We start from the raw sequence: 27817 nt of genomic DNA on the forward strand, positions 1-27817 counted from the left end.
GTGAGAAACCCCTTGTAACCTATGCTTGTAACACAGGCCTGAGTCCTCCAGTAAAGATGTACTGCCCTCTACAGGCCGGAGAATGTCATTGCATCAAATTACAAAACGTGACTCAACATTTTTTTTAAGACCATCATTGAGGCATCCATCACAGTTACAAATAGCTACACAGCGCACTGCACACAAGGCAATGCATTTGATTTAAGATGCCAGAGTGACAAAACATTTCTTTTATTTTTTAATATAAGAGATACAAAACATCTTATTTACAATTATTCCATCATTTCCACAGTTATGTGAATTTTAATGACAATATTTAGTAGTGACAATTTAGTTAAGGCGTGTTTTTTTCAGCCGGGAGTTGTCCGCTGAGGCTTTGCGCTTACGTGACGGAGTGTCTGGAGGTTCTTCAGAGGAAACTTCAGTCAGGTAGTACAGCTCGATCGGCGGGGTTGGCTCCTGGAGGACAGAAAGAAAACACTTTTACCACTACGTTCACTGTTTCTTACCTACTACTAATGGCCTTACGTGGTCATACTCCGATTCAGTCAGAATATGAAGTTCCCAACCTCAAACGCGTGGGTGGGGCTAAGTTCGGCTGGCATACAGGCTATACTACTAACAAAGTGATCTTACTTCTTGCAAGATAATGTCAACTAAAAACCCTAAGACATGTTAAATGGTCTATAAACTGAGATTGCATCATTCTGACTCCTTCAGATGCGGAAAAGCTTGCCCATGCCTCCTCCAGGCTGGACTACTGCAGTGTGCTCCTCGTTGGGATCTCTGGTAAAAGCCTCTAGAAGCTGCAGTACATTCAGAACAGTGCTGCTAGGATCCTAATGAGGGTGCGCAAACATGACCACATCACATCAAGCCACTAATCACTCCACTGGCTTCCAGTCTAACTCAGTATTGAGTACAAGGTTTCCCTTCTCACCGACCAGTGCATCCATAGTGCCCCCCCCCCCCACACCTCATGGAACTCTTTGCCCCACAAACCTCCGCACGTCTCCTTCGTACGTGTTTAGCATACCTTCTGCAACCCCCCAGGACCAAGCCCCGTACTACGGGGGATCGGGCTTTTAGCTCAGCTGCTCTGTCTGTGGAATGCGCTGCCTGACCACTGAAGGACACCACAGACTGGGGATGCTTTTAAACGCGACCTTAAGACCCCCCTTTTTAGCAGAGCTTTTGGCTTATAGTTAACCCCCTTTCCTAGTCCTATTGTTGTTTCATTTTCTTTAAATTTTTTTTTCTAGCACTTCTCCGTACTTAATATGTAGCACTTTGGGATTTGTTCAAATATAAAGTGCGTGGGCGCCTGGATAGCTCAGTTGGTAGCGCGGGCACCCATATATAGAGGTTTATTCCTCAACGCAGCGGGCCCGTGTTTGACTCCGAGCTGCAGCCCTTTACCCCTCTCTCTCCCCTTTTATTCCTTCAACTGTTCTGTCAATAAAAGGCCTAAAAGTGAAAATAATCTTTAAAAAGAAACTATAAAGTGCGTTACAGATAAAATGTATTATTACATTTACTATTATTCTGGCGTCATATTTTTAACTGATTTACAATTGTCAGAGTATCAGAATAAAGCATTTGTTGGGGTTCAATTTTAACAAAGCTAATACCCGCCTGATCTAAAGCAACAAGGAAAATTATCTAAGATTTTCCTTATTCATGATTATATGAGGCCAAGTCAGTTATACTCCATATCAAAAGCTCCACTAACCTGCATGAGGTAGTCTGCGATGTACTCTGGCTTCAAGCACGTGACTCCGAGGGAGGTAGCCTCTGACACATTGACCTTGAAGTCTCCAGGCTTCAGCCGAACAAAGTCTGCAAACAGGTGAGTGGTCTCCTTGTACAAGGACGGGGAGGGACTCGGCAGGACCTGGTGGGGGCAGTGTGGCAAGGTGTCATTGGTAAGGTAGGGAAACGAGCAAAGTAGCTTCCTTACCTTGTTGTGATATGTCATGACATCATTTCATCAGTTCCAGTATCTAATTTATCAATTTGATCCAAAAGAAAACCCTGCCTATTTGCTTAGCTCCGGTTTCATATATTTTGTTAGCACTTTGCTCTTGCATGATTGCATGTATGTTCAAAACTGGTAATTCTCGCAGTTAATACTAGTTCTTTCCAGGTCTCCCACAGTGTTTTTATATTGAATGTGTGTCACCTTGTCTGAAACAAAGACCAGCAAATGACATATTTAATGATTATAAACTGATCCCAAAACCCTTCCCTTGGGGATACCCTGTGAGCGGAGAGGGACACTGGTGTATAAAAAAAACATATAACACTCTTTGATCAACAGTTAACTTATTGTCTAATTTTTTAAAAAACAATAGTGATCAGTCATTTTTTTTTGATTTAACACAACAAATGAACAAGCAGCAACCTTTGCATTGCCAGACTGCAGTAACCGCCTGAAGCCTGATTCTCTGCTCTGGTCAATGTTCAGCATTACCGTCCATCCACTGAAGGCTCCCTGAAAAACAGAAAAATAATACTTAGTACACTTTAACGCTTAAGGAGTAGATAATATAATACAAATGACAGTAATTAGGACTCTTTTGTTAAAGGTGTGGATGTACCCCTTGCTCAGAGCATCCGTGCAGGGTTTTTCTCCAGCGCATGGCAGCTAACGCCAGTCTCCTCTGCTGGGAGGTGATGGAGGGCAACGCATCCAAAATGGAGCTACTGCCCCACTCATATTCATCCTCCTGGAACACACACAGAAATAGAAATGTAAAACATTTTTCAGTATAATAACACTTACCACTGACCATTTAGTGATAGTTACAGAGATTTGGGAACTTTGGAAATCTTTAAACCCCTTTGAGTGAACTAAAGAGATGAAGTGAGAGTGAGAGTAGGAGTAAACTCAGATTGGACAGAAAGTCTAGCTTGCTGTCTCAATTTACCCTGCAGAGATCTGAGGAGCAGTCAACAATAGTCCTCATAAATCCAACTAATTTTATATTCCAACACAAAGAAAGTGGAAGGAAACAGAAAATACATGGAGGAATTTCCTGCAGCACCGGAGAAATCCCAGAAGTGGAACGCGAAGGATACTGACTAATGAAAATCCTAGTGGTCTGTATAAGGGACAACAGGACATTAACTGACATGCTACACATTAAACCAACCAAAGGAATACTGTTTTTGCAGGGTAAATAAAACCATTTTGAAGGATAATAGCTGTCTACTGGAGGCATTAAAGCTAAGATCTTCAGATCCTGACCTGGATGAAGCGACCCACAGAGCGGCAGGCCTCCAGGTATGAGCGGTGCAGGATCCACTTGCCCGCTGCCATTGCTGCCAGATACTTCTCGTTCCGCAGTGGAGTTCCTATGATGATGTGCGAGCAGCTGGGGTCGAAAGACTGCCTGTCCAGGACTACACCTCCTACAACACCAAAAAGAAATACACAGAAAGGAAAGAAAGAACTATATATAAGATATTGTGTACCTAATCTGGAGTTATAGTTACAGACTTTGTAATCATAAATTAAAGAGCATTATATAAATGTATGAACAGCTGCTTGTGAAAGTGCACTTAAGCAAGACATTCATCCCTAACTGCTGACTCGTTAAGAGCTGCAGTTAGTGAAACATATGATGTCCACCTTTAGATGCAAAGTTAAACTCAGCTCACCTCATAGACTGTTTTATGCAATCAATCTGCCCCTTTATTCTTAATGTTTCTCTTGGTAAATACTGCAACTTGGTTGAATATACTGTACCAGCTTCAATAATGGTTCAAGTTACGATATGCAGTGGTTCATTTGAAAATAATGAGCTCACAAAAGGGAAACATCTGCAGGAAGAAATATTCCCAGACCGTGGAGTCCTTTTTAATCATTAGGGATTATCTCCTCTGACTTTAAGCCTGTAATGTGTTGCATGTAGTTTTTACTGCAGCATGATGAACACCGTTAGAGCCCTAATTAGGTGGGGGACTCACCAAGCTCCTCTATTAGGTGACTGTAATCAATGCGTTCCTGAGGGCTGAGGGAGGACAGCTGAAATCTGGGTGGTTGCTTTTCTTCCTCACGCTCCTGAGAGAAAGAAAGAACATTTTAGCTAGTTTGAAAGAGACGGTATTGTGTATGTTGTACAGTTTATGTTAAGGCGTCAGTTCTTGTTTTTTATGTAAATATGAATCTTCACATGTGGCTCCGGTACTACTGGGGGGTTGGTGATAGGGAAGGCGATGCTGGGGGCGTTAGGAGTGAGGATGTCATTTCCTCGCTCCACTGTTGGAGCCGTTGTGACTTTCTGGCCCATGTGCCGGTCGATGACGTCACAAGCAGCTGTGAGAGGATAAAGTGATTACTCTCTTAAGATGCAGGTCAATAAACAAATCTATCTTGAGTAACAATACTAACTTGAGACTTCTCTACAGGATTGGTTTGCATTAGCTATTCATAAATCAATCACTTAGTTTATGTGTAATGTCCGTGTATGTCTATTTTAGTAGAGACTTTCGCTACTTAAGTAATTTGCTAGAAAACATTAGTAGCGTGTCCAATCAAAAGCAATCAAGAATGCGAACAAGTCACTGTAGCATCACAAGCATCCTTTGTTAGGTATGAAAAGTGTACTTCGTATGACTTTGTTTTATTTACATATATAAATACATGGAGAACTTTACAGACATGATTTGGTTATTTAATCTTTACATTACTGGCGGAATGTTTTGTAATTTGAAGTATTTTTGTGATGAAATATTAAGTCTTCCCTTTAGAATCGCATTAACAGCATTTTGATGTCACGATAACATTATTGCGTGTTTTACTCTTCCATCTAAACGGGAAATTTGTATTAGCATCACATAACAAGCAAGAAAACAATTACACCTGGTAGATAGTACTGTAGGTGTAAGTTTTTACAACTGATCTTCATGTATCACTAGCTTATGTCGTTCAACTCTTTTATTTACTGATGTGTAAATCCCCAGTTAAGTTACACCTAGGCTAAGTCTTACCCATCTCCACCAGCTCAGAGTCTGTCATGGAGTCCCTGAACTCAGAGCCGTTTTCTGCAGTGGGGGGAGGAGGAGGTGCGACGGTCTCAGACTGTTGTGAGGGACTACCAGGCCACTGTAAATTATCCGCCAGCTTGGCCCTCTCCTGTCTGGCTGTAGGGTCATCCCAAACTATCTGTTCACTCTGAGATGGCTCTGTGTTTATGTCCATAGCTGCTTCTCTGGTAACCCTGAAATCAGGACAGAATTAGGTGAATTTATTTGGATGAGGAAGTGTGTGAATCCCACAAAATTTTATTTTTGGTTCCCAGTAGCTACTATAGCAAGACTGAATCATTTGCTTTATCACTAAAATAAACTTGCCTATTTAATTTCAAATACGTAAAATTCAGACACTTTTATAGCACAACAGCCCTAAAAATAAAAAAATAAATGACTGTTATAGTTTGAACATAAACTATCTTCTCACTACATGGCTTCCTTACCTCAGAGCTTCCAGAGTACGTCTGCTCCCGCAGCGTCCAAACCGACTCCCATCAGGTGTGTGGGGGCCCGAGTCGGCCCCTCCTGATCCCATCCTGCTAAGTCTGACTGAGGCACGCCTCCCTGTCGTCAGCTTGGTGGCTGACATGATCTCCTGTAGCTGTCTTTGCAGGTTCTCTCTCATTTCTAGAGTCTCTGAAATGTCTGGAAACAAGAGATAATCAAGAACACTAGCCACTTTTGGTTCTATCAAAAATGTGTAGAAGCTTTCGTAGAAATAAATGAAAGTTGGAAAAGACACCCACCAGTTCTATCTGTAGTTTCATTCATCACTTCTTGATCTCCGCTTCCATCGCTTACACGACGTGATGTGGCTTCTTCCGTGGCAACGTGATCACACTGAGGGGCAGATAAAACAAATTAAACCGAGAGAAAGACAACTACATGATACACCCCTGCATTAATTTTTTTTTATTAATTAATAAGGTACTTCTTTATTAGATTATTACAAACAACCTCAAATATTGTTTTGTCTCACTCATTGAGTCTTGAGCCCACCTTGTCGTCATTTGCCTCATATATGTCTTTGAGTTGAGTTCGTGTAAAAGGAGGAGACTTCTGAGAGTTGTTGGGCACCTGGCTGAGGTTTAGGCTCATCTTGGGGTTATAGGTGAAAGGATACAGAGACTCTGGGACATGCCTCTGCTCATCAGCACACTGCCAAAGACAACACAGCACATATCAGTAAACAGAAGTTTACTAGAGCTGCCACAAGAACAAACTGAAAGAAACGGTAATGAGGGGGAAGCATGGCTGAAACTCCCATCGGTCTGCAAAATTTGAATATCAAAACAGTTTTTGTTTCAAATATTCCTCAAATATTCTGGTTTTGTTGATTGGGGATGATAATAATGCCCCCCAGGTGAAATGAGCTAAGTAAATACTGACTGGTAAAGGGAGGCACAAAGCAGGGCCTACAACCATGATAATAAGATCCCAATTTAAATCAAGTGTATCTTAATATCACTTCATGTCTTTAAGACATTTTCTTTACAAGCTTGTGTAAACAATGTTACAAAATTAAAACAAAATATTCTACCTAAGGATTAGGCTTCAATCATCTGCTTTTTCCTATCCTTTGTGGTTGAAGACTGAAGACTAATTTGCTTCTGAATATGAATATTTTTTCAGGATATTACTAAGGCCTCCTGTGACAGATTGGTTTCAAGTTTAAAGTCTTCTCTGCTTTTTGCCAAATGCATAAAGAGGTTGATTTGACCAATCTAGACCTTTATCGGGACTAAGTTGTTTAAGAGAATGCATGAACATATTTCTTCTTGAACTGAAACAAGTTGTCTTGTAGTTGGTCTCCTAATTATTTATGCAATCAAATATTTTTATTATCTCATTATTTGCGATCATATAAGCGCATATCATTGACATTAAAGTCGATCAGCAGAGGACTAATTGTTTTTTTTTAGAACTGATAACAAGCTGCTTACTTACTCATTCATTTCAGAGCTGAAATACTTAACTGATTAATCGATGCACATGCAATTAAATTGCTACTGTTACTATTTGATAATTTATTGATTTCTTTTTAATTCAAACTGCCAAACGTTTTGGTTCCAGTTTCTCGAAAACTTTTCAGTTTTATATCATTATAAACTGAATATTTTGGCAAATAAAACTGTTGGTTGGACAAAAGAAACATTTTAAAAAATGTCACCTTGGGTTCTGGAAAACTGTGATTGGCATTTTTTACCATCTTTTACCATTTTCCACGCTAAATGACCAATCGATTATTCACAAAATAACCAATTTATTCATTATTACTGAAAACAATGAGTTCCAGGCTCGAGTCTTTTATAAATAATAATTTATAAACTGCTCTACAAAGATTTGTTTGTCCTGTGCAGTGCACTTAAGAGTAAAACACATCTTAAGTAGTAAAGAAGATCACAGGTTATATTCATATTTGCAACTGGCAAACGTACAGCCTGCAGCCAGTACTGGGAGACAACATGCAGTCCTCTCTCCTTCACTCCTCTGTATTCCCGGGTGTTGTCCCCCACACGGCCCTGGTAAATGTAGTGTGTAACAGTATCGTCACAAGCCCACCTAAAAACAAGTTGATAAAAAGATGTTTTTACTACTTGCACCCATATTTACTCAAATAAAAATGAAAACAATCCTGACATGCCAAGGGAAGAGCATAAAAAGGCTTACTGGTTGCTGACGTTTTATACAGAGGACATCTGTACACACGACTTGTCAAATGTTAACCAATCTTTTAATTGAAGTTTGTAAAAATGTGTTGAATACCTGAAGTCTGCTCCAAGCGAGGCAGCAATGGCATTGAGTTCACCCTGCATCTTGCTCAGTTTCTTTCCCACACAGATCACAACACCAGTCAGAGGGCCAGCTTCTCTTTCTGAGACCTTACAAACATATTTTGTAATGGATTTGTTTATATGTTAAGATAGACAGTTTATGGCTACTCTATCATATTGTCCCTTTCACTATAAATTAAGTTTTCCAGTAATAAGTGACATTAAAAGCTTTTGGAATTTTAGAGATCCTCCATCAGTGTCACTAGTATTGGCTCATGTACATTTTATTAAACACATTAAATGAGATTAAACCACCAAAGTCAAGTACATACAAAAAGGCATACTGTAATTTAATATTTTTAGTGTACCTCCTTCTCAGTCGTCTTGGTAAATTGGGGGCTAGCAGAGATGGCTTGCATATCTGAGGCGGTACTTCGGGAGCTGTTGGCAAGAGCCACCTGCAGAGTCCTGTTGACGACTTCAGTCAGTGGAGTCTCCATCCTCTCTCCTGGTTTAGTTCTCCCACCTGGGGTCTCCAAATCTCCTAGTACATCCTTAACAAATGAATAGTCTATGTAATATCCAATATCTGTGCACAATTAACTGAAGTGAATTAAAGCCTATTACTTAAAGCAACATTTTTTTAATTGTGTGGTCCCAACCTTGACATTGAAGGAGGGCCTGAACAGCTGGTCTCTGCTGAGGAAACGAGAGGGAGTGTCCAGCTGCAGGGAGGCTTCCTTCTGTAGGGGATTCCTTCTGCTGCCCTCCTGGTTTTGTTTGGGGGTGCTGATGTCTTTTTTGGGTTTCATTTCATCAAACACGGAGTGAAACACTTTGCTCTGGAAGCGACCCAAATCCAGCGGTGTAACGGCCTTTCCGCTCTGGAGACCCAGCAAAGGGATCTCTGGAGACATACGTGCTGGTGGAGGCATGGCAGGCTTCTGGGAACCACCAACAAAACTCTCATCATCCCTCTCTGTAAAATAAACAAATCAAATCATTGTGATAGCCTATTTTTTAACAAATTAAGTCTAGGCCTATAACCAGACATAAATCATAAATACTGTTAAAAATGCCTCCCCAATGTCTTAATTATATTGCCCTTTTAAAATGATTTCTCAGGTAAATTAATGCATGTAAGAAAACATCAAACAAACCCATTATACTTATATTCATTGGTAATTTACTATAATTATTATACATTATGTTCTACACTCAGCCAATGCAAATAAAACCTTAATTTATTCCTCTAAAGTAAAGTAAAAGCTTTAATAAAGACACTTTTCCTACCTGGGGAGGGCGGCAGGTCAACTAGAAAACGCCCCTCCTCTGCCCTCTGGCCGGTCCGAGCAGACTCTAGTATCCAGTGCATGGTGACGGCTGGAAACCCCCATTTCTTTGCTGCCTGGTATTTTGTGCCTTCAGGACTCTGCAGCACCAGATGAGTGCTGGCCAGCATCATTTTCTTCTGGTTTGCCAGGCGCACAAAGTAATCTTGGACACTGCAGAAGGGATAAAAAAAGATAAGAAAGTAAGATAGTTCAAAATTAGCCATCTGGATCCATGACGGTACAAATGTGTAGGAGAGAGAGAACACAAATTAATGTGTGAAAACAATATGCACAGCCCAGGACGTCTAACATATATTTAGCCCAGGAGGTCATCCTGCTTAAAAAAATTACAATGGAAATTCTTCTTTTGAAAAACACTAAAACAACTGCTAATACAGTACAAAATACCTAAAAGTACAAATACTGTTACTATCTTATAATATGTTTTAATATGGAGTACATTACAAAACAATACAACTGTAAAACAAGTACCTAAATAAAATCTATCCTTAAACCGCAGCAGTTTAATAAAACTTTCTAGGAGTAAATCTATACTAGACTTAAAGTCTATGAATGATTCTATAGAAATACATTTACCTTTTGCATTAGACTCTTTGACCAAATCAGTTTGAAAAAATGTAAAAGACAAACACGCCTACAGCTCTTATTTATTTATGTTTATACCGTACAAACTAAAAGCAAAACAGCATGTGTGGTCGGACAGCAATGTAACCATACTTGGCTCCAAGGTGCTTGGCCAGCTCCACCAAAGACTCCCTCTCTGCTCCGGTGAACTGGCTGACAGAGAGAACGCAATCTTTGAGAGGAAAACGCCCGTCCATCACAGAAACAGGTGTGAACAAAGGGTTGGAGGACAGCTGCAAAACAGACTCCTTTTCCACACACATGGCCTGAAAATTAACAAGTAAAAAGCCTAGCTGTCAGATATCAAACTTACATAGCATTGTCATAGAATATAAAACTCATAGAGAACAAGTGTATTTCAAATAAATTAAATGTAATTGTGTTGAGCTACAACTGACAATTACTTTAAGACGTTAAAGAAAAATGTGAAAAATGGCAATCATGTTCAAAGAGCCCAAGGTGACGTCTTTTAAAAAAGAAAAAGAAAAAAGAAAAAAAAGCCTTGTTTTGTGCAAAGCTAGTCCAAAACCCTGTTAAACTGAATATATTTAACGTGACAGGATAAATAACAGAAGAAAGTAGCAAATCCTCACATTTGAGAAGCTGGAACCAGAGAATGTTTAGCACATTTGCCTGATAAATGACCTAAACTATTAATGGATTATCAAAATTGTTTTTAACTCCAAAATTTAGGGGGTGTTGCCTCAAAAATGACACACTCAAAGACACCCTTTATTAAAAGACAATTAACAAAAAATAAATATTTGCCCCTTTGTTCGTTCAGTTGACAAATCAACAGATGGCCACACCCTTCTCAGATACAATTAAAAGAGTATGACTGTGATCTTACCAGCCAGGTATCAGTGACCACCTCGTCAACTGTGGCCTCCACTGAACAGCCCAATAGCGGGACCACTGCATAGTCTGCCACAACACGTGTACGGCCCATCAGCACCCTGCCTCCATTTTCTGTCACCAGCAGAGAGAGCTGGGCTTCTGCCTCATTGCCAAAGCCCACAAAAAGGAAACATTTCCCCAAAAATAGGCCTGCCTCGCTGGCTTCCTGCAGGGTTGAGTCTGGCTCTGGTCCTCTGGAGTAGTTTGGTGCACAAGGCTCAGAAGATGTACTGATGGACTTCCTGCTTTTTCCCTTTGCTGGTTGGGCCATGTCCACTGGAGGATAAAAGGAAAATGAGATTAGCTGTAATATATAAAACTATATCTTGTAAAATCTTTTAATGGGGTCAAATTAAACTAAGCAAATTCTTTAACAACAGATTCTTACCTACTGTAGGGTCATCATCCATGTACTGCGAGAGCAGATCTTCCTCTGCTCTTGTTTGCCTAGGAGTGCTGGGACTGGCTGTGGGGGGACCGTCTGAATGCCGAGAGGTGGGAGTGTGACGAGCAGGCACAAATACAGCAGCCAGAGTCGGGGGCAGACAGTCGGGGTGGAGGTAACCTGCTTCTGGGAGTTGACTGCCTTTGCTGAAACTGTCCAGCAGCCACTGCACTGTTACTACATGGGGTCTGGAAAGTAACAGATATACATCAAATCATCTCAATAATTTATCATACTGTAAACTTGCTAAATTGCAGCAGTACTCCTTAACATATGATGTTGCAAACACAAATTTAAGGAAAAGGATAAGTCCAGTGACTTAGGTCAATATGAGTTTATATACATACACATATATATTTATAACAGTAAAGAGAGACAGGGAACACAGTAAGAGGTTTCCAGCATAATAGAACTGGTAACCCCATGCATTCAAACATCAGAACACCACTAACCATCAGAAATCTAATGTTTAGTAGATTACATTTTGTAGGAACTTTGTGAGATCACATATGTAGTCTTTATCAACTTGCTTCATTATTTTTCATTGCATTGGGTAAACTGGCAAATACAAGCTGTTTAGAGATGTTATGATTTTGTACTTTTATAGTTTTATGGGTTGAAGGGTCAAAACAGATGAAATCTTTAAAATGTACAATAAAGGAGGATACAATAAATACTATGTAAAGTAATAATCTTTCGCAGTTCAGACCTATGTACTGCTTTGCACAGAAAACTCTTGAGGACCTGGTCCAGCTCTCCCATGACCACATGTGTGAGTTCCTCACTGGGCTGGTTAAAGCGCAGACCTCCTGCAGAGTTCACAAGACGCCGCAGCTTCTCCAGTTTCTTCCCTGGCAGGCCACACAGATACAGCTGCACAACATTTAACAAGTGTGAAATAAAGCCTTAACATTGTCTTACACATTATGAAGAAATGAAAACAATTGAGGAAAAGTAAATCTCCACTCACATGAAAAGGAATATTCTTTTGTTTACCTTACAACCATCCAGTATATCATCAGCTGGGCAGATGGTGAGATCCAGAGTATCTATGGGGTCTGGGGCTTCCAAGCGGCTGATGGTGGCATTGGTGAGGGCTGTGTCATTAACTGTCATGCTAGCATTGACAGAAATGTGGCTTAAGCCCAACAGAGATGGTCCCTCTAGAGTAAAAAAACAAACAAAACATGATTCCTCCTTGCAATTGATTACAGACTATTACTATTATTACAGACACTTTGAAACACATTTATATACTAAATGTTGGAGTTTGATCCCTATCACACGATGCGGATGTAACATTTTTGATTTATAGTAAAAAAACAAAACAAGTGCAATTATCAGTCTGTGGCTCACCCTCCTTCCTGTTGGTGCCAGTGGGAGTGGAAGTGTGCGGTCGAGTGGTCTTTGATGCGTTCCGCTCCACAGTGTACCTGGTCTCGTCTTGACAAAAGCCCTTTTCTATGCTGTCAAACAGCCAGTGCAGAGACACGCAATACACATTCCACTTCTTTGCACACTCGTACTTCTGACCTGCAAAAAAATACAAATACTCACATTGATACTGCTAGCAATACCGGTAGCAAACTAAAGACTATCGCTAAAATGACAAGAAACACTACCTGAATCTTGTTTTTGAATTGAAAAAATGATTATGCTAGAATTGCTGGTGACTTACCTGTTGGCTCACTAACAATGAGGTGTGTACACTCATTCATTTTGAGCTGACCAGTGTAATTGGCTCCATGCTGATCACAGAGTCGCTGCACCTCTTTACGTTCTGTGCTGGAGAGGCCTGTCACACAAACAGTGCAGCCACGCAGCACAGGGCACAAATAGTCCTCAATGGGTAGATCAGTATATCTGAAAAGACTGAAGGAACAAGGTGTTAATTAATATCTAAAGTGTCCTGGTTTTATCATAATCATTAGTATTTGTGTAAAGTTGTCAATGTCATTTAATGTAATTGTGGTAATATTAACAGATTTAACTAAATCGTGCATAAAAGAGAAAACATCACAAAAATTTGTATGTATCTTTTTACAGTAGATGTTGAAACAGAAACGTCAGTTTTAATGAGAGTACATACCTGTCCTGAGATTTCTCCCAACATGCTTTGACCCATGTAGGCAGCAGGATGGGTTTACTCAGGCTGGCAGCTACCAGGTATTTCTTGCTGCCCACTTCTCCTGCTATTAGGTGTGTGACAGATACATTTAAGTCAAGGTAGACCCGTCCACCCATAAGTTGCACCAGATCCATCACCTCTGTCTGTAGAGAGACAAACATTCAGAAACAAACACACTAATGAAGACACTGTGCCGTGCTTTCCCAATTCTTAACAACAGTTGAACAACATTCATTGTGCATGCACTTAACACTTTTCATATTTATTTCGGATATGTATAATTAGGATGAGCTCCTTTCATATGAATTGGTTCTTTACAGACCTTCACTATTAAGAGAAAGCAATTGTATGCATGCACTGAAAAGTAGCTCTATTCTGTGTTCCCTAAATTATGTAATTCTATTTGTAAATGCATAACCTAAAACGGGCAGCTGAGACAGACACTAAATACATCCCTTCATTTGCACCCTGCCTGAGACAGCACATTTGAAAAGGAGCCAAAAGGGAGATATCCCCTGCTTGATTTGTATCTGCATGATATCATTCTAATTTTATTTACATTTTTACGATTATTGCTTCATGTTTAATGTCTGAGTCATAAATACTTTCACTGGTGTTTTGGGCATAAAAACTAAGTATCAGTCACTGTGAACAAACCCGGGTGGCTTTATCCAGACTGGTGCAGGAAATAGTGATGTCAGCCATGGCCATGTTATAGACGGGTGTCTCTGCTTTTGGAACACAATGCTGCTGCTGCAGGCAGTACAACACTACCAGTGGACTCACCACTCGGCAGCCAAGCTATATGACAAATAAAGAGTGGGAAAGAGAAGAATTACTCTCTATGACAGTCAGGGTGAATAAATCCAATGGAATTTAGGATCCAGGTTTCGATGTCTCAAATATTGAGTTAGACCTTTTTGCAGTGCAGAAAGGCTGGGGTAGTGAAGCTGCTGAAGACAAACAGAGACTTGTCCTTCTGGTCCATCTGTAAAACTGTATCTTCATCAACGGTCTTTAAGTACTTGTCAGACTGCAGCTCCAAAATGGCCTGTGTAAACATGAGACACACATGAGCTTTACCTGCAAACGAAGAAACAGCACAGCAGTGGCAAAATATGTAATCGTCAATGAAATATTTTAAAATGGACTTTACCTCATAAGCCTTGACAGCATACTCTTTTTTTTGTCCTTTAGCGTTACATTCCACAAACTTCACAATGAAGCCGGCTCTGTCTCCTTTGGACATTGTTAACCTGTAACGGAATAAGGACCAATGTAAAGACTTAACATTAGCTTTTGTCATATTGGCATTAGCTGTCCTTAGCAGTAAGGTTAGCCTCGAGTCGACAACAAATAACATTTATAGAGAATATGCAATTACTTTTAAACATTAACTGGCTATAGATTGGTACGCCGTTAATATATCATATTAGCCTGCTAGCTACTCACTTTAAAATCGTCCTTTACGTTAATGTTGACTAAACGTGCTAACGAGCTAACGTTAACGTACTTAACGTTACCTCCTCTTGATGGACTGTCAAAAAAACAGAGACCGTTAAAACAAGCATATATAACGTTAAAAACGCTTCAAAAACCATTCGTATATTTATATTATCATAAACAAACGGTTATTATTCTCCATAGCATTGAGGGAATTCGTATACATTTTGTAATAATATACTGATAATAAAGAAATTGTTAGCTAAATATCAGCCTTGTTGTTATTATTCGCGCCAACTACGTAACTTCCGGTACTACCCTCTAATTTGACCGTGTGGAGTCAAACATCAGTGTTTCAACACTAGAGTTGAAAAGATCCGGAGCGACTCAATATACAACGTCAACGTTATTGTAAAAAATGCACCAGAACTAAAATAATACAACTAAACGTGAATGTCAAAATATAAGCAAAATGACATGAGCCAAAAAATATCAAAACAACTTAGTTTAGGCCAATTGGTTTAATTCATATTTAGGGCTTTACTATTCACAACGTTGAATTGCATCAAAACCTACCATTCTGATCCAACACCACATCAATCTTAATAAAAGCCATGTCTAGACTATTTTATTTTTATTTTCTTAATTTAATATAACAATTTTCTTCATCTAATCAACAGCTTTAGCCTAAATGTGAAGTGACTTATCCTAGGTTCTTGAGGGAACACCAAAATCCTAATCTATGTGACCTACATAATAATTATAACACTAACATCATTTAAAAGTACTTTACCCAATTATATTCACAATGTAATGTAGAAGATTATGTCTCTACTAAATACTTATGTATTGTTACCCACCTTTCCTTAGCAAAATATAAGTTTTAAGAGAACATGTCATGTAGTGGATACATTTCTAAACTTTCTTGCAACTAACTTGCAAAGAAAACTTGTAATACAATATATGCAAGCTCCCACACGTAACCTATGCATATCCTTTCTGTTCAAGTTTATAGGTAAAATCCCTTGAAAACAAAATGCTCTTTAATATTCTGCAAGTATGAAATGTTAAATCATTTTGTTAAATTTTACATCACGTTGCAGGCCATAGCCCGGATAGTGAGGTCATGACTCCATCTCTGACCAGAAACTAAACATGAAATCTCTAAAACAATTTAATAATTATTTATTGAGTAAACTATTCGGTTACAGTTTTAAAACTGTTTTGTGATTATTTTACTTAAAAATTACTTTTATTTAAAATTTGTTAATTTTCTTCTTTTGCAAAGAAAAAATACTTTTGATTCCTTCTTTTCAAACATGAGCGAACAATTAACTGCTCATTCTTTTGAATTAATTTCTTTGACAAACACAACTGTAAAAATACAAAAGAAGAACACTGTGAATTCCCTTTTATTCTTAAAATTTTATGTACAAGTGCGACTGATTTTTTTTTAAAATGTACATTCAATATAGAAAGTTTATATACGTAATATTACATTGAACATTTCACAAATTGCACTAGTCTTTCACATAGATTCAAAATCAGTCAACGTCATTCGTCACGTCTTAGCATAAGCTCATTTCCGGTGGTTATTATTCACTTATAAATAATCTAGTGCTTTTTGCATTCTGGGGGGGATAATTACTGGAAAAGCCTTCAAAGACAGCAGAATCAGATCATAGGAATAAGAGGCTGGACATTTGGAGAGCGGATCTGTTTAAACTCTGAAAGACTGGATTGAACAGGACTTGACCAAACCAGACAAGAGGTCAACATCACTCGGAGGGTTCAAGTGACATTTTCTTGTAGAGAAATAGGAAAGAGAAATCATAAACATATGTCTTCTGATTTCCTATTTTACATTTTTTCCTTTGCCATATGAGTATCCATTATATAGACAAGTAAATGACAAGTTTATGTAAGATTGGTCATGTGCCCAAATGTGTCAAAACCAAGGTCACAAATCCTCTGTTCAAGATTTAGAAGTGTAGCCAATCAGAATATGATGAAGAGGAATAAGGTACTAGATAAGAGACAGTTAACCTACAGTATCACACACCTCAGTCTTCCAATGTCATGAAAAAACAAAATCTAGAGTAAAAAATATATTCATACAAAATGTAACCTCTTCTGTGTGTCATTGGAAGAAACAAGAAAAGAAGCACAGAAACAAGACAAATGTGGTCATCCGTTAAAACAATTTCAAAGTGTTTATGAAGACTTGAGTGTCATTTGTAAGGGGAGAGGAGAGTGATCCTGGAGAAGGTGTTGCAGAGATTTTGGTGACGCTCAAAGATGGCCCGCTCTCCTCGGTCTTTCTCCCTCTCCATCCCCTCGTCTGGGAGCTGAACAGTCCCTCTCTGAGCTGCGGCCGTGAAGCTGCAGGGCAGTCTGGGAGCCTGAGCGTGACTGTGAGAGTGTCCATCAGCCTTGATCTCCAATGTCGTTGTCCACAGGGGGTGGGACGTTGGGCATTACAGGGTTGCCAGTTCCTGCTGTAAGGTAACCTGCTACTCCTGGACCTACAGGTGACCGGAAGATAGATACGATTCAGAACAAGTGGGACTGGGCAGGATAGCTGGAGCTAATCCAACTGAAATACATCAACTACTGTATGGCAGAGTGATCAGTACATTGAGAGCAATATTTAAACCATTTTAAAAAGTTGCTTTGGTGTCCTTGGAGGTCAGAAATGTGTGAACCAAAAAACTGCCATGAAATGATATATTAATACTATTTTCCACTTTGACAAAGTTCAATCTTTTAACCAGCTTCAGTCCTGACCATCACTACAAAATATTTATTTTTTAAGAATTTTGTTGTTTGTTTACATATTGCCACTGTTGTGAAAACCCCCAACAAAAATGTAATTTTCTGTATGTACTGTATAGCTGAGGCATATAAAAAAATTTGCAACAACATGGATTTTGATGCACTGTATCTAACACTGAAGTGCTCCATAATGCAGCAGTAATGCCCTTAGGGAAAACCAGGAAAATAGCATGTATTTCTCCCATAGGGCAACCATGAGAAAAAGTCTTAATCTGGTGAAAAATAGTAAAAACTACAATTTTGAAGCCAGGGCTCTAGACTTAAAGCCTAATAAAATAGAATTCTTTATTTTATGTTGAAAGACCATTGGATCCAAAACTGTGGTTTAAATGGGTTTTAAAAGGGGTAATTTTTGTCCTTAAGGGACTGAATGTCTGTATTTTGGCAACAAAGTAAATTATAGAGTTAGATTATAGACTAGAGGTTTAAATTCAGATATATATATTTTTATTTTTATTTTTTTTTAAATAAAAAAGGAAACAACCCTGCCAACATTTATGCCAAAAACCTTTATGCCAACAACAGCCAAAAATGTCCTTAGTGATGCACAAGGGTATAAATGATCAACATTCGGGGGCATTTTTGTTCTTGAAACTGAAGTGTGACAATTAGTTGGTGGATGGAGATGAAAATGTTATGACATTATGCCCAGCACTGTAAAGATGAAGAGATGGGAATGGAAAATTAAGTGTGGTTCAAAGATGGAGGTAAAGAGGCAAGGAATGGCAGTAGGAGCGAGGTCAAAGTCTACCTGCATCAGAGCAAGAGAGAGGAGGGCTGTGAGGGCCCAGCTTAGGAGTCTAGAGCCCACCTCGCAGTGGGCTACTGGCAGCCAGGAGAGAAGGAGTGGATACCCCTGAGGAGGGAATGTGGAGGACAAAGAGGAAGGAAAGGGCAGAGCCAGGAAGTTATAGGACGTGTAGACAGAAAGGGTCTCTGGATTTAATCACAAGTGAGGAGTCAGCCACAAAGTGTTTTTGAGGATAAAGCAAAGCGTTAAGATTCAACAACAGTAAAGAGACTCAAGACTCAACTTTTAAACACTGACAGAACAATAATTGTTGGTTAAGACAGTGTCTGGTGTGTTGATGCTGAGTGTTTAATAGCAAGTTAAGTCAAAATAGAGATACTTTACCAGTCAGGTAGCCTGCAGTCTGAGACTCTGAGATGAAAAGATCATGTTTCTGGTCTTTGAAGGCACTCCACACTGAGGACTTTGCTAGAATCTCATTAACCTGCAAAGCAGTGATTGCCAATCAATTAACGGTACTAATCATTCAGTGGTTTTATCATGCGGGTCACGTACTCCCATCATACCTGTTCTCCGTACTGCAGACTGCGAGTCATGGACTTGAGAGCCTTCACTATCTGGGCCTTGGTGGCTGAAGGGTTATCTAATGTCTCTAGACCGATTCCTTCCAATAGCTTCAGAAGGTATGGAACCAGCTCCATTCTAAGAGCCTGTTCAGTCCATTAACAAAATACATTATTATTCATCAAACATGACTTACATTAAAAAAAAAAGAAAAAAAAAAAAATAATAATAACGATGACAGTTTACCTGGGCGACTAGTTCTGACTGCTCCTTCTGGAACATGCGGTTAAGAGCTTCACAAGCTAATCCAGCCATGTCTGCCCGGGCTTTCATCCCAGTCATGAGGGGGCCGATAGTCTCCAGAGAAGCCATGGAGCGTACACACAGCTACACAAAACAAGACACCTTTGGTTAAGAATTGTGGTGTGTCATAGGGCAGAAAGGAGACAAACTGTTTGTTGGCAAATCTTAAAAAGCAGAGTGTGGCCGTGAATATTCTGAATACATTAACTCTGGGTTCTTTGAGTCTGAATCCTTAAAGTGGCCCTCAGGATTTAGGTGTTGTACTTCCATAACGTTTGATCAAAGCAGATGTAGCAGAGTCTGAACTATATTCTAACTTGTAGTCCCCAGTATCTAGTCCAGCTGTATATACACCGGTCCTACAATTCCCATAACGCAGCCTCTTTCCTCGTCATTCCAACTGATCAACATATATCTATGTATTTGTTTATAAACTGTGTTTGGTTCCTCGCCTCATTGTCTGATAGCACGTGGATGAGGCGGATGGAGCTCTTGGGCACTGCGTTGTTCTTGTGGTTGAGTGCTGCTAGAACGCGAGGCAGGTGACCCAAAGGAGGAACCTGGTCGGCCAGCTGGCTCTGTGTGCTGAAAAGACATACTGCTGCCGTAGTAACCGTCTCTAGGGCTTCACCCTGCAGGAGATCAAAGGATAAAGTGAAATTGACAGTGTAAAACAGCTAAAACAGCTAAATAAGTGAAAAAATGAAATACTGTTTGTGTTTCTCAGTATGGCAGCTCACATTGGGGTTGTTTTTCTCGTGCAGCTCAGTCAGGGTCTCCAGGAGGGACACCAGGAACTCTCGAGGCTTGCGAAGCACCCAGCCTGGCTGAGCAATAAAAATACGCAAGAAGACTCCACCAACTTCTATCTCGCCCTGTCCTGCTCCATAAGCCACTGTGAAGTCATCTGGCAACTGTGCACAAAAACCAATAATGTATTGCTATGTTTAATAATATACAACTGTTTTATTTAAGTAATATATTTTGCACTTACTTTCCAGTTCACATCAGGATTATCCTTCTGCTGTTTAAAGTGCCTGGAAAAATGTAAAGAATGATATTAGACAATCACGATGCTCTAATATTTCAAACATGTCACTCTCTTGACTACTCAGCTAGTTACTGGTTCAATAGCGTGGTGAATTGGGCTTCTGTCATACTCAAGCATCATTTCCCGGACAGTGGTGGACACTTTCTCCCTCGAGTTGTCATTCCAGATAAGCTCAGGGTTCTCATGCGTTCCCTCGAATATGTGCACTGCTGCCTCAGCGTTGTCTCGCATGGCGTCCATGAACACACCAGGAAGGAAACGGATCAGCGTTAGACGCACCTGGCAGAGATGAGGATATATAATGATACACAATGACGTGAGGACTGGAATTATTAATAGATCTTTTAGATTTTTCCGTTTATAACTTTCCAGTCTGACCTTTGGCCCGACCAGCTTGTCTGAGGTCATCTTGGAGAAGAGCTCGGCAGTCTGTGTGCGAACTTGGGGATGTGTGCAGTTACAGAAGAGGTCTAGCAAGTAGATCAGAGCACCTGGGGAACAAACAAATTAACATCTGAGCATTCTAAGCATCTGTGTACTCAAAATTTACATAAATATGCAAAAAACAATTGAATTCCACTTACCTTTGGCCATAGCCTCTTTGACTATCTTTGTGTTAGAAGCCAGTGCATACAAGGTTTCCAGCACCATTTGCCTGCCTTAATGATGTAATAATGATGAATAAACATGTTTTAGTCAACAGATACATACGACACTGTAATAATATAAAAAAAGCTGCAAAGACCATAAATTGTAAGCCCGTGAAAGTTTTCTGTTTTTACAATGTCTTCTTACTGGAGGGGAGTGAGTGCAGCAGCAACAGAAGGTTGGACAACACCAGCGACTCGGCAATGTTGCTAACGCATTCTTGGTTTGACGTCACCGTATTTACAACCTGCAGAGGAAACAAATATGAGTAAAATTCAAAATGCATTGACAATGGTAACCTAAGTAATTACATATCAGGACCAAAACCGTCTACCTCCAAAACCAGCTGCTGTACTCTGCCAGCTCCATGAACCCGCAACAAAGAGAAGAGCAGTTTGAAATGGCCGATGCACTCTGACTCCGAACCTGAAATCATACAGAGAGAACTGCGTAGAAAGGAAGCTCCAACATTAACACATCTAAATAAAACAACAATAGCTTCTTAAGAAAGACTTGAACTGGAGGAAGTGTCATTTCTCACCGGGGTTGTTCTTGATGACATTGCGGAGAGCCTCTAAAGCCATCTCAGCGAAGCGGAGCCTCTCAGCATGTTGCTGTGACTCTACTTTGTTACTCTGACTCATGGCCAGCAGAGTGTGGAGGTACTGGGCCTGGGAGCCTACGTAGTCCAGAAGACTGGCTGCAAATGCTTTTGGGTACTAAAAAAGAGATGGTAACACATTAGAGCATTACAAAGTTATATTTTACACCGAAAATAAAACCAAAAAGACTTAAATCTGACAAAAATGGTACAAATGACTTTTACTTAGGTCAATCACAATTATAATGATAATGGAGGTTTCAAGATGCTATCTGTCATAATCTAATTCAGACTGATGAGAAAGGGCAAACAATATAAACAAATGTAATAAAGTAGTTTAAGTAATACTATCTCGTTCTTCTACTCACCTCAAGAGGAAAAACTGGTTGCTCATTGTAGACGCGGACAAAGATCTCCCCGACTATCAGCTCTTTGCAGTGATCACTGAACACAAACTCTGCACCAAAGCTTTCATCATTTTCTCCCTATAAAGAGACCATCAAGAAGATGCATTAATAACTTAATTTTGTTTGTACCTGGACAGTATATGACATATATGTTGCTCATACCCTCTTGATGTTTCCCTCCTGCTGACCCTCCAGGAACTCCAGCAGCTCGGCTCGGGTTCCATTGTTCCAGATCAAGTAAGGGTTCTCAGAGTTGCTATTCAGCAGCTTCAAGACCTAAATGCACAAAATGACATGTGGAACCCTGCTAGGTGTTGGGGTTCATGTATGTAAAAGCTTGACATAACTCTCAACATACCTCAGAAGGAGATCCTGTTCCCAGCTTCCTCGAGACGTATGGAGTCAGCATGGCTGCTAAGCTCTTGCGGATGGTGGGGTTCTCTGGAGGGGTGCCCTCAATGCCATTGGTCTCTGGAACAGGATTGTTGCTGTCAGGGGTGTGTGGTGTCTGAGTGTAACCTCCCAGACGGCTGAGAGCTAGCAGGCTGAGCTTGGCCAGGCTGTTTGCAACCTCCTGCTGGTTTGTGTCCTGGTTCGCCTGCACGCCGCTCTCCTCCAGGGTGTAGTCGTAGTTGAAAAGGTGGACCAGCAGGTGCCAGAGCACACCAGCATGGTACAGATGGGTCTGTAGAAAGAAATCCACTGCAAAGGAGCTCACGCACTGCACTGCCAGGGTGGCAGTTTTTGGGAGACCCTGACAGGAGGCAAGGGATAGAACATTCAGAAGCTGTCTTGTTGAAGAAGTTTCAGCAAACATCATATGCGCTATATGTAACATTAAATAATGTCTATATAATCAGCAAAGAATGAGACAACAAAAACAAGCAAGATGTTTGCCAGGAGATACAGTGGTGGCCTCAAGGAGCTTTTACATTTTATCATCATATTTTATCGTCATTATTTTTATATATAAAAATATTTAAATATGTTGTGCAAACTGCATCATTATTGTCATTAGTAAAGCAATTAGAGAAAAGCATCTCTCACTAAAGAAATAAAACCTCTAAAATGCAAAAATACTTGCATATTTTCTAAATGGTATGAGATATCACGGATAATTTAACCATAACATTTACATTGAAAAATAGTACACATGGAAGATTTTATTTGTAATTATAGACAGAGAACTCTGTCTATAAAGAAATAAAGTAAACCTGTGCTTGCAAGGTTTTTACCTTTCCATAGAACAAGATGTGACAGAGATCCCTGATGATGTTGGGCAGTTCGATGATCTTTTCCCTGCACTCCTCAAACTGGGCTGCAACACTGTAGCACTTACAGATGTGCCCGCACACCTGTGGCACATTCAAATATTGCAAATGAGTTATAGAAATCATTACAAGCAGTACAGTACTCATCTCTAGAGAAGAAAGGTGACTATAGGTAAATGAAGACTCATTTTACCTGTACAGCCATGTCACCAGGCTTGCTGGATGCGGTTAACACAGCAACACACCGAGAGAGAGCATCCAGCAACACCTGATTAAAAACAGTCAACGGTTGATCATTTATTGCAGAGGTGCTCAAATAATGAACCCCATTTGAAATATGTTTTTCATCTAAGTAACCCCTAAACAACACAGAACAATTTTGATGGAGGAAAATGTCCAGCTTAAAAAAAAAAAAAACGTTGCTACTTGTAGATGGACAGCTATAGTGTTTTATTTAGACTGGTTAGTATTTCAGGATTTGGGACTGTGTCTATACCTCAATGCCGTTGTCACGGCGCAGCTCTTCTGCGTTAAGAGCCGAACAGTTGACGGTGTGGAAGGCCAGTTCTGCAGCAGCCGGGAGGAGAGGGGAGGCTTTGGAAAATAGCAGCTCATCTTCCGTTTCCATTGTGATTGTTTTGATGAGCATGGGGTAACCGGCGTATTTGTAAGGTTCCAGTTCTGTTCATAGACATTAAAAAAAGGGGGGAGCAGCAGTATCAGTTAAACATGTCAATACCAACATGTTTACTCTAATTCCCTTTACTATAGAAATATGTGCCCTGAACTTGTTTCTTTCAAAATGTAAAGAAAGAAAGAACAACGTGAAAGAATGTTGCATACCTTGTTTGTGTCGGTTGAACAGGATGCTCTGAGTCTTGAGGATAAGGATGATGTTTTCTGGGTCTGGGCCGTCCAAGATACGGGCAGACTTTGTGCAAAGGAACTCATAGGCTTTGTTGACTTTCTCAAACATGTCCTGAAAGACATAAGTTTAAATGCAATGTGTGGATAAAAGGTATGTACACCCTTACATACATATGTTAGAAATGACTGTGCTACATACCCTGCCCTCAGGGTTCTTGTCTGGATGGTACTTCTGCGCCAGTCTGAAGTAAGCTTTCCTAATTTTGCTCTCCTCATGCCTGAAGACAGAAAAGACAATATTTCTTGAGTCCTACTATCTAATTATCGAACAACAAAATCCATGATTACTGCTAATAAATATGAGTCTGGATACAAGACGACTAGTGACAAGTGTTAAGAAATCAAAAGGCCACTTACTGCCCCTGTCCTTTCGGGAGGTTGAGGACTTCATATGCATCATCGACGGACATGGAGGGAGGCTTTTTCTCCACCTCCCTCTTCCAAGCTTCAAGGGTGTCTTTCAGCAGCTTTACCTGTCAGGATAAGGGCGGTGCATCAAAATGTTAAAGAAGCTTGTCTTAGAAAACACAAGCCAGACATTGATGAGGAAATACAAGCTTGGATAAATAAGAACAAAAATAAAAACCCACAGCATCTCGAATGGGCCAGTTTGGAAAGCGGATGGTGTCACACAGATGTCTGAGGTAGTAGATGTTGCAGAAGAGCTCATTGTCCAGCTGAGGGAAGCTGACTACAGGGATGGGGCAGTACTGGTAAAGGGCCCGCGTGTTGCTCTGCAGCCTGGGGCTGAAGTCAGCTATGTGGGCAGCTATCTTCTCAATCATCAGGCGCCTGAAACAAAGAGTTAAAACACAAGCCGTTATAATAATAGTAATAAATCCAAATGCTGACTTTTAGTGCTGCACTTCTACATATCTCTACATTGCCTTTTAAAGCACACTAATTAGAAATGATAGAGTCTAACACATGCCTCATCTCACTGCTCCAAATGGCCTCAGGTGTGTCAAATTCTCCAAGGAATATCTCTGAGAAGCGGTCAGCCTCGTAGTTCTCCAGATAACACACCATGGCCTCAGGCAGTACCGGCCCTAGAACACTACGCTGCACTATGTCCTGACCCTTCGACTGGGGAGGAGGCACAAAAGACAAGTGTTATTTTTTTTAAAGGAAGTTTGATTCATAAAATACTATTTTTTGTTTGTATAAAAAACATTACCTCCTCTGATTTGAAGGCTTGTTTCAGATGTGTGTACTTCAGGAACCTTAAGAAATCACATGAATGTCTCAGAGCTCAATATCAACACTGCATGTTATTAATGTGTAATGTCTTATTTCTAATTTTCCGTCATATCCACATTAGGGTGGAAGCCAAGATCAAATTACTTTAAGACAAGCTGCTAGGCTAAAATGTCAATCATGACAATAAAAATAAAAAATATCTAAAAAATTCAACTTTTTCGGGGATAACTTTAGTATGTTTGCACAAAATGCAAATGTCTGTGATTTCACCTTGCTACAGGAAGCACATTGGAGCCTGTGTACATCATGATGAAGAAGAAGACCCCAGTTAAATAGAGGCGCTGCAAGTTAGGGTTGTCCTGCATCACCAGGTTCAGAACATTAGCAACCTTTTCCACCAGGGTGGGGTCAAAGGTCAACAGCAACTGGCGAGGACAAAGAAAAACAGTGGGGAACCATCAAGAGGTGATTTTATTTAATTCAGCAATTCACTAACATAGATAAGACACCATTGTATAAACAAAACAAATCATACTGAGATTGTGCAGATACCTGAACAATGTGAGGGAGGCAAGCATTGTCACTGATCATCCTCTTGATCTTAGGTAAAGGACGGATAATGGCATTATCTTGGTCCCTGAGCAAGAAGTAAATATACAGGTCTAGTCATGGCCTAATGAATTAATGTTTCAACCAAGAATCATCACACATATTCCAGCGCTTAATAGAATGATATTACGATACCAAATAAAAGAGGAGGTATTTTCTGGACATACAACCACAGAAGTAATCCTGCTCTACCCACCTGCTGGGGTAGTAGGAGCACATGGTGATCAGCATGTTAAGGATTAGTGTAGCCAGGTCGGATTCGTTCATCACTGCCTGTCCAGTCGCCAGGAGGCACCATTTTAGCTGGGGGATGGCCTGTAGAGGGCGCCAGCCATCCATCCCCTGAGCCCAGCATCTTGTCTTCGCTGTCAGGACACCCGTGCTCCAAAACTCCTGCATCTGGAGGAGATAAAGTTTTTAAAAACAAACACACAAAGATGAGTACTGTGGCTGCTGCAGAAGAAAGTAAGAAGCAAGAATAAAGTGCAGCAACTATGAGAAAAACATAAATCAATAAAATAACTTTTTGTTTGATTACATTTTGATAACTTGTTCTTAGCAAGTATTAGATGTAACTATTTTCAAATTTATTTTATAGTGAAAATTGGGGAAGTCTCAGTGCTTGACAGTTTAACACCTCCTCAAAACTGAAAGGTCCTCTTCTTTCCTTGTCGGCGTTACCAAAGTACCACTCTTTCTCACTCTCTCTCTTCATGTCTGGCGATGCCTCCAGCACATTGCTCTGTGGAGAGTAAAAGACCCTCTGTTTGACACTCCAGACAGATTAATTAGGATTTTCAAACGTGGTTAAACATTTAACTAAATCTATGTGCCATAAACGTCTAGTATCACACGTAATTGATCAAATCAATAAAAGATATTATTTTCACGTAATATACCTCAAAAACTATAGCCATGTTTTTACCTGTAGGGGCACAGTAGCTCTGTTGGTATGCAGATGAGCCATGGTGAGCAGATCCACCAATATACGCACTCCATTTGAGTCCATTACCTCCTTAACATTTTTCTGCAGACCAAAAAACATTTTTTTAGAGAGAGAGAGAGAGAGAGCGAGAGAGAGAGAGAGAGAGAGAGAGCGAGAGAGAGAGAGAGAGGGGATTAACAAACAGGCATGAAGTGTTGTTGCTTTTGGAAGCTTACCTTGTTGAGAATGAGTTTGTTAAGGAAGAGGATGAGTCTGTCTCTTTCCAGTTTGTCTGTACACTGTAACCACAGGAGAGCATTTAGGATTTCAAGAGGAATTAGAAAACATAAAAACATTTCAATGATATCAGTTCTTGCAGTGACAATTTGTACTCACTCGGTCCAGCATTCCCACAATGTATTTTGTGTCTGTGAAGGGGCCAATTTCCTCATAACATTTCCCATAGACTATAGCAAGCGCCTGCAGGCACAGGCACTTCATCGTAACTTTTGGTGTAAGCAGAAAGCGGTGGTAGAGTTCATTGAAAAACTCATATCTAAGAAGAAAAAGAAGCATGATTCATCTTTTTGGGATTCAGTACAGAATGATAATATTATTGTAGGTGGTTGGGTTGTTGTAATGTAGTCCTACGATCTCTTGATGGCATTCGATTCGTCACTTTCATCCTCCTCAAGCAGCAGACGCAGGTAATAATCCCCAATCTTAATCTCATCTGAAAGGCACTCATATTTCACCTGCAAACAATATATATAGATCTACAGATATAGACAAATTTTGCTCACAGTATCTGTATTACTTTTAGAAATAACTGTATTTTTGTGGGATTAAATTATTACGATAGTCTAGCCTGGCCCGAAACTCCATTGTATCATAAATATTGATGGCCCTGGACCTCAAATTTGTGTAATGGTTCAGTGTTCTGTATTTTTTTTTGTTTTGTTTCTTTTTAACCTTTCACTTCTGTGCTAAAATATAAAAATAATTTCTAAATAAAGAGTTTA

The 27817-nt window shown here is 40.0% G+C and overlaps 2 protein-coding genes across 3 annotated transcripts in view; both read right to left on the reverse strand.

Moving 5' to 3' along the window:
- Positions 1–200: 200 nt before the first annotated feature.
- topbp1 (DNA topoisomerase II binding protein 1) lies at positions 201–15031 on the reverse strand. 2 transcript variants are annotated; one of them, XM_034862334.1, is made up of 28 exons: positions 14713–15031; positions 14417–14516; positions 14177–14311; positions 13918–14061; positions 13222–13403; positions 12811–13004; positions 12489–12665; positions 12129–12295; positions 11842–12005; positions 11076–11320; positions 10641–10963; positions 9884–10056; positions 9105–9316; positions 8474–8790; positions 8180–8365; positions 7804–7919; positions 7476–7599; positions 6037–6195; positions 5784–5877; positions 5481–5682; positions 4996–5225; positions 4178–4321; positions 3973–4068; positions 3251–3414; positions 2601–2729; positions 2405–2494; positions 1733–1894; positions 201–459 (listed from the first exon to the last, which is right to left on the reverse strand). In XM_034862334.1, the coding sequence occupies exons 2-28, from the start codon at positions 14507–14509 to the stop codon at positions 331–333; spliced, it is 4551 nt and encodes a 1516-aa protein (XP_034718225.1). In that variant the 5' UTR covers positions 14510–14516; positions 14713–15031; the 3' UTR covers positions 201–330. The 2 variants fall into 2 exon arrangements, with proteins under 2 accessions (XP_034718225.1, XP_034718226.1); XM_034862335.1 differs by having other exon boundaries at positions 3973–4066; positions 4179–4321; positions 14417–14522.
- A 1066-nt stretch (positions 15032–16097) lies between these two features.
- Positions 16098–27817, reverse strand: part of LOC117938271 (dnaJ homolog subfamily C member 13-like) — a 31697-nt gene continuing 19977 nt past the window's right edge. Inside the window, exons 24-56 of the mRNA XM_034862794.1 lie at positions 27447–27550; positions 27192–27351; positions 27032–27094; positions 26796–26897; positions 26508–26612; positions 26067–26269; positions 25814–25898; positions 25532–25686; positions 25239–25284; positions 24993–25147; positions 24652–24853; positions 24419–24534; positions 24201–24279; positions 23978–24113; positions 23631–23815; positions 23328–23402; positions 23099–23218; positions 22222–22617; positions 22026–22139; positions 21825–21941; positions 21397–21574; positions 21190–21281; positions 21003–21102; positions 20792–20866; positions 20586–20698; positions 20317–20486; positions 20151–20193; positions 19897–20070; positions 19609–19788; positions 19100–19240; positions 18856–18999; positions 18674–18773; positions 16098–17228 (exon numbers count right to left, since the gene is read on the reverse strand). Coding sequence (XP_034718685.1) covers positions 17131–17228; positions 18674–18773; positions 18856–18999; positions 19100–19240; positions 19609–19788; positions 19897–20070; positions 20151–20193; positions 20317–20486; positions 20586–20698; positions 20792–20866; positions 21003–21102; positions 21190–21281; positions 21397–21574; positions 21825–21941; positions 22026–22139; positions 22222–22617; positions 23099–23218; positions 23328–23402; positions 23631–23815; positions 23978–24113; positions 24201–24279; positions 24419–24534; positions 24652–24853; positions 24993–25147; positions 25239–25284; positions 25532–25686; positions 25814–25898; positions 26067–26269; positions 26508–26612; positions 26796–26897; positions 27032–27094; positions 27192–27351; positions 27447–27550 — 4326 coding nt within the window. The 3' untranslated portion in view covers positions 16098–17130. The remainder of the gene's footprint in view (positions 17229–18673; positions 18774–18855; positions 19000–19099; positions 19241–19608; positions 19789–19896; positions 20071–20150; positions 20194–20316; positions 20487–20585; positions 20699–20791; positions 20867–21002; positions 21103–21189; positions 21282–21396; positions 21575–21824; positions 21942–22025; positions 22140–22221; positions 22618–23098; positions 23219–23327; positions 23403–23630; positions 23816–23977; positions 24114–24200; positions 24280–24418; positions 24535–24651; positions 24854–24992; positions 25148–25238; positions 25285–25531; positions 25687–25813; positions 25899–26066; positions 26270–26507; positions 26613–26795; positions 26898–27031; positions 27095–27191; positions 27352–27446; positions 27551–27817) is intronic.

This window comes from Etheostoma cragini, chromosome 22 (assembly GCF_013103735.1).
Source record: "Etheostoma cragini isolate CJK2018 chromosome 22, CSU_Ecrag_1.0, whole genome shotgun sequence".
Taxonomy (NCBI): domain Eukaryota; kingdom Metazoa; phylum Chordata; class Actinopteri; order Perciformes; family Percidae; genus Etheostoma; species Etheostoma cragini.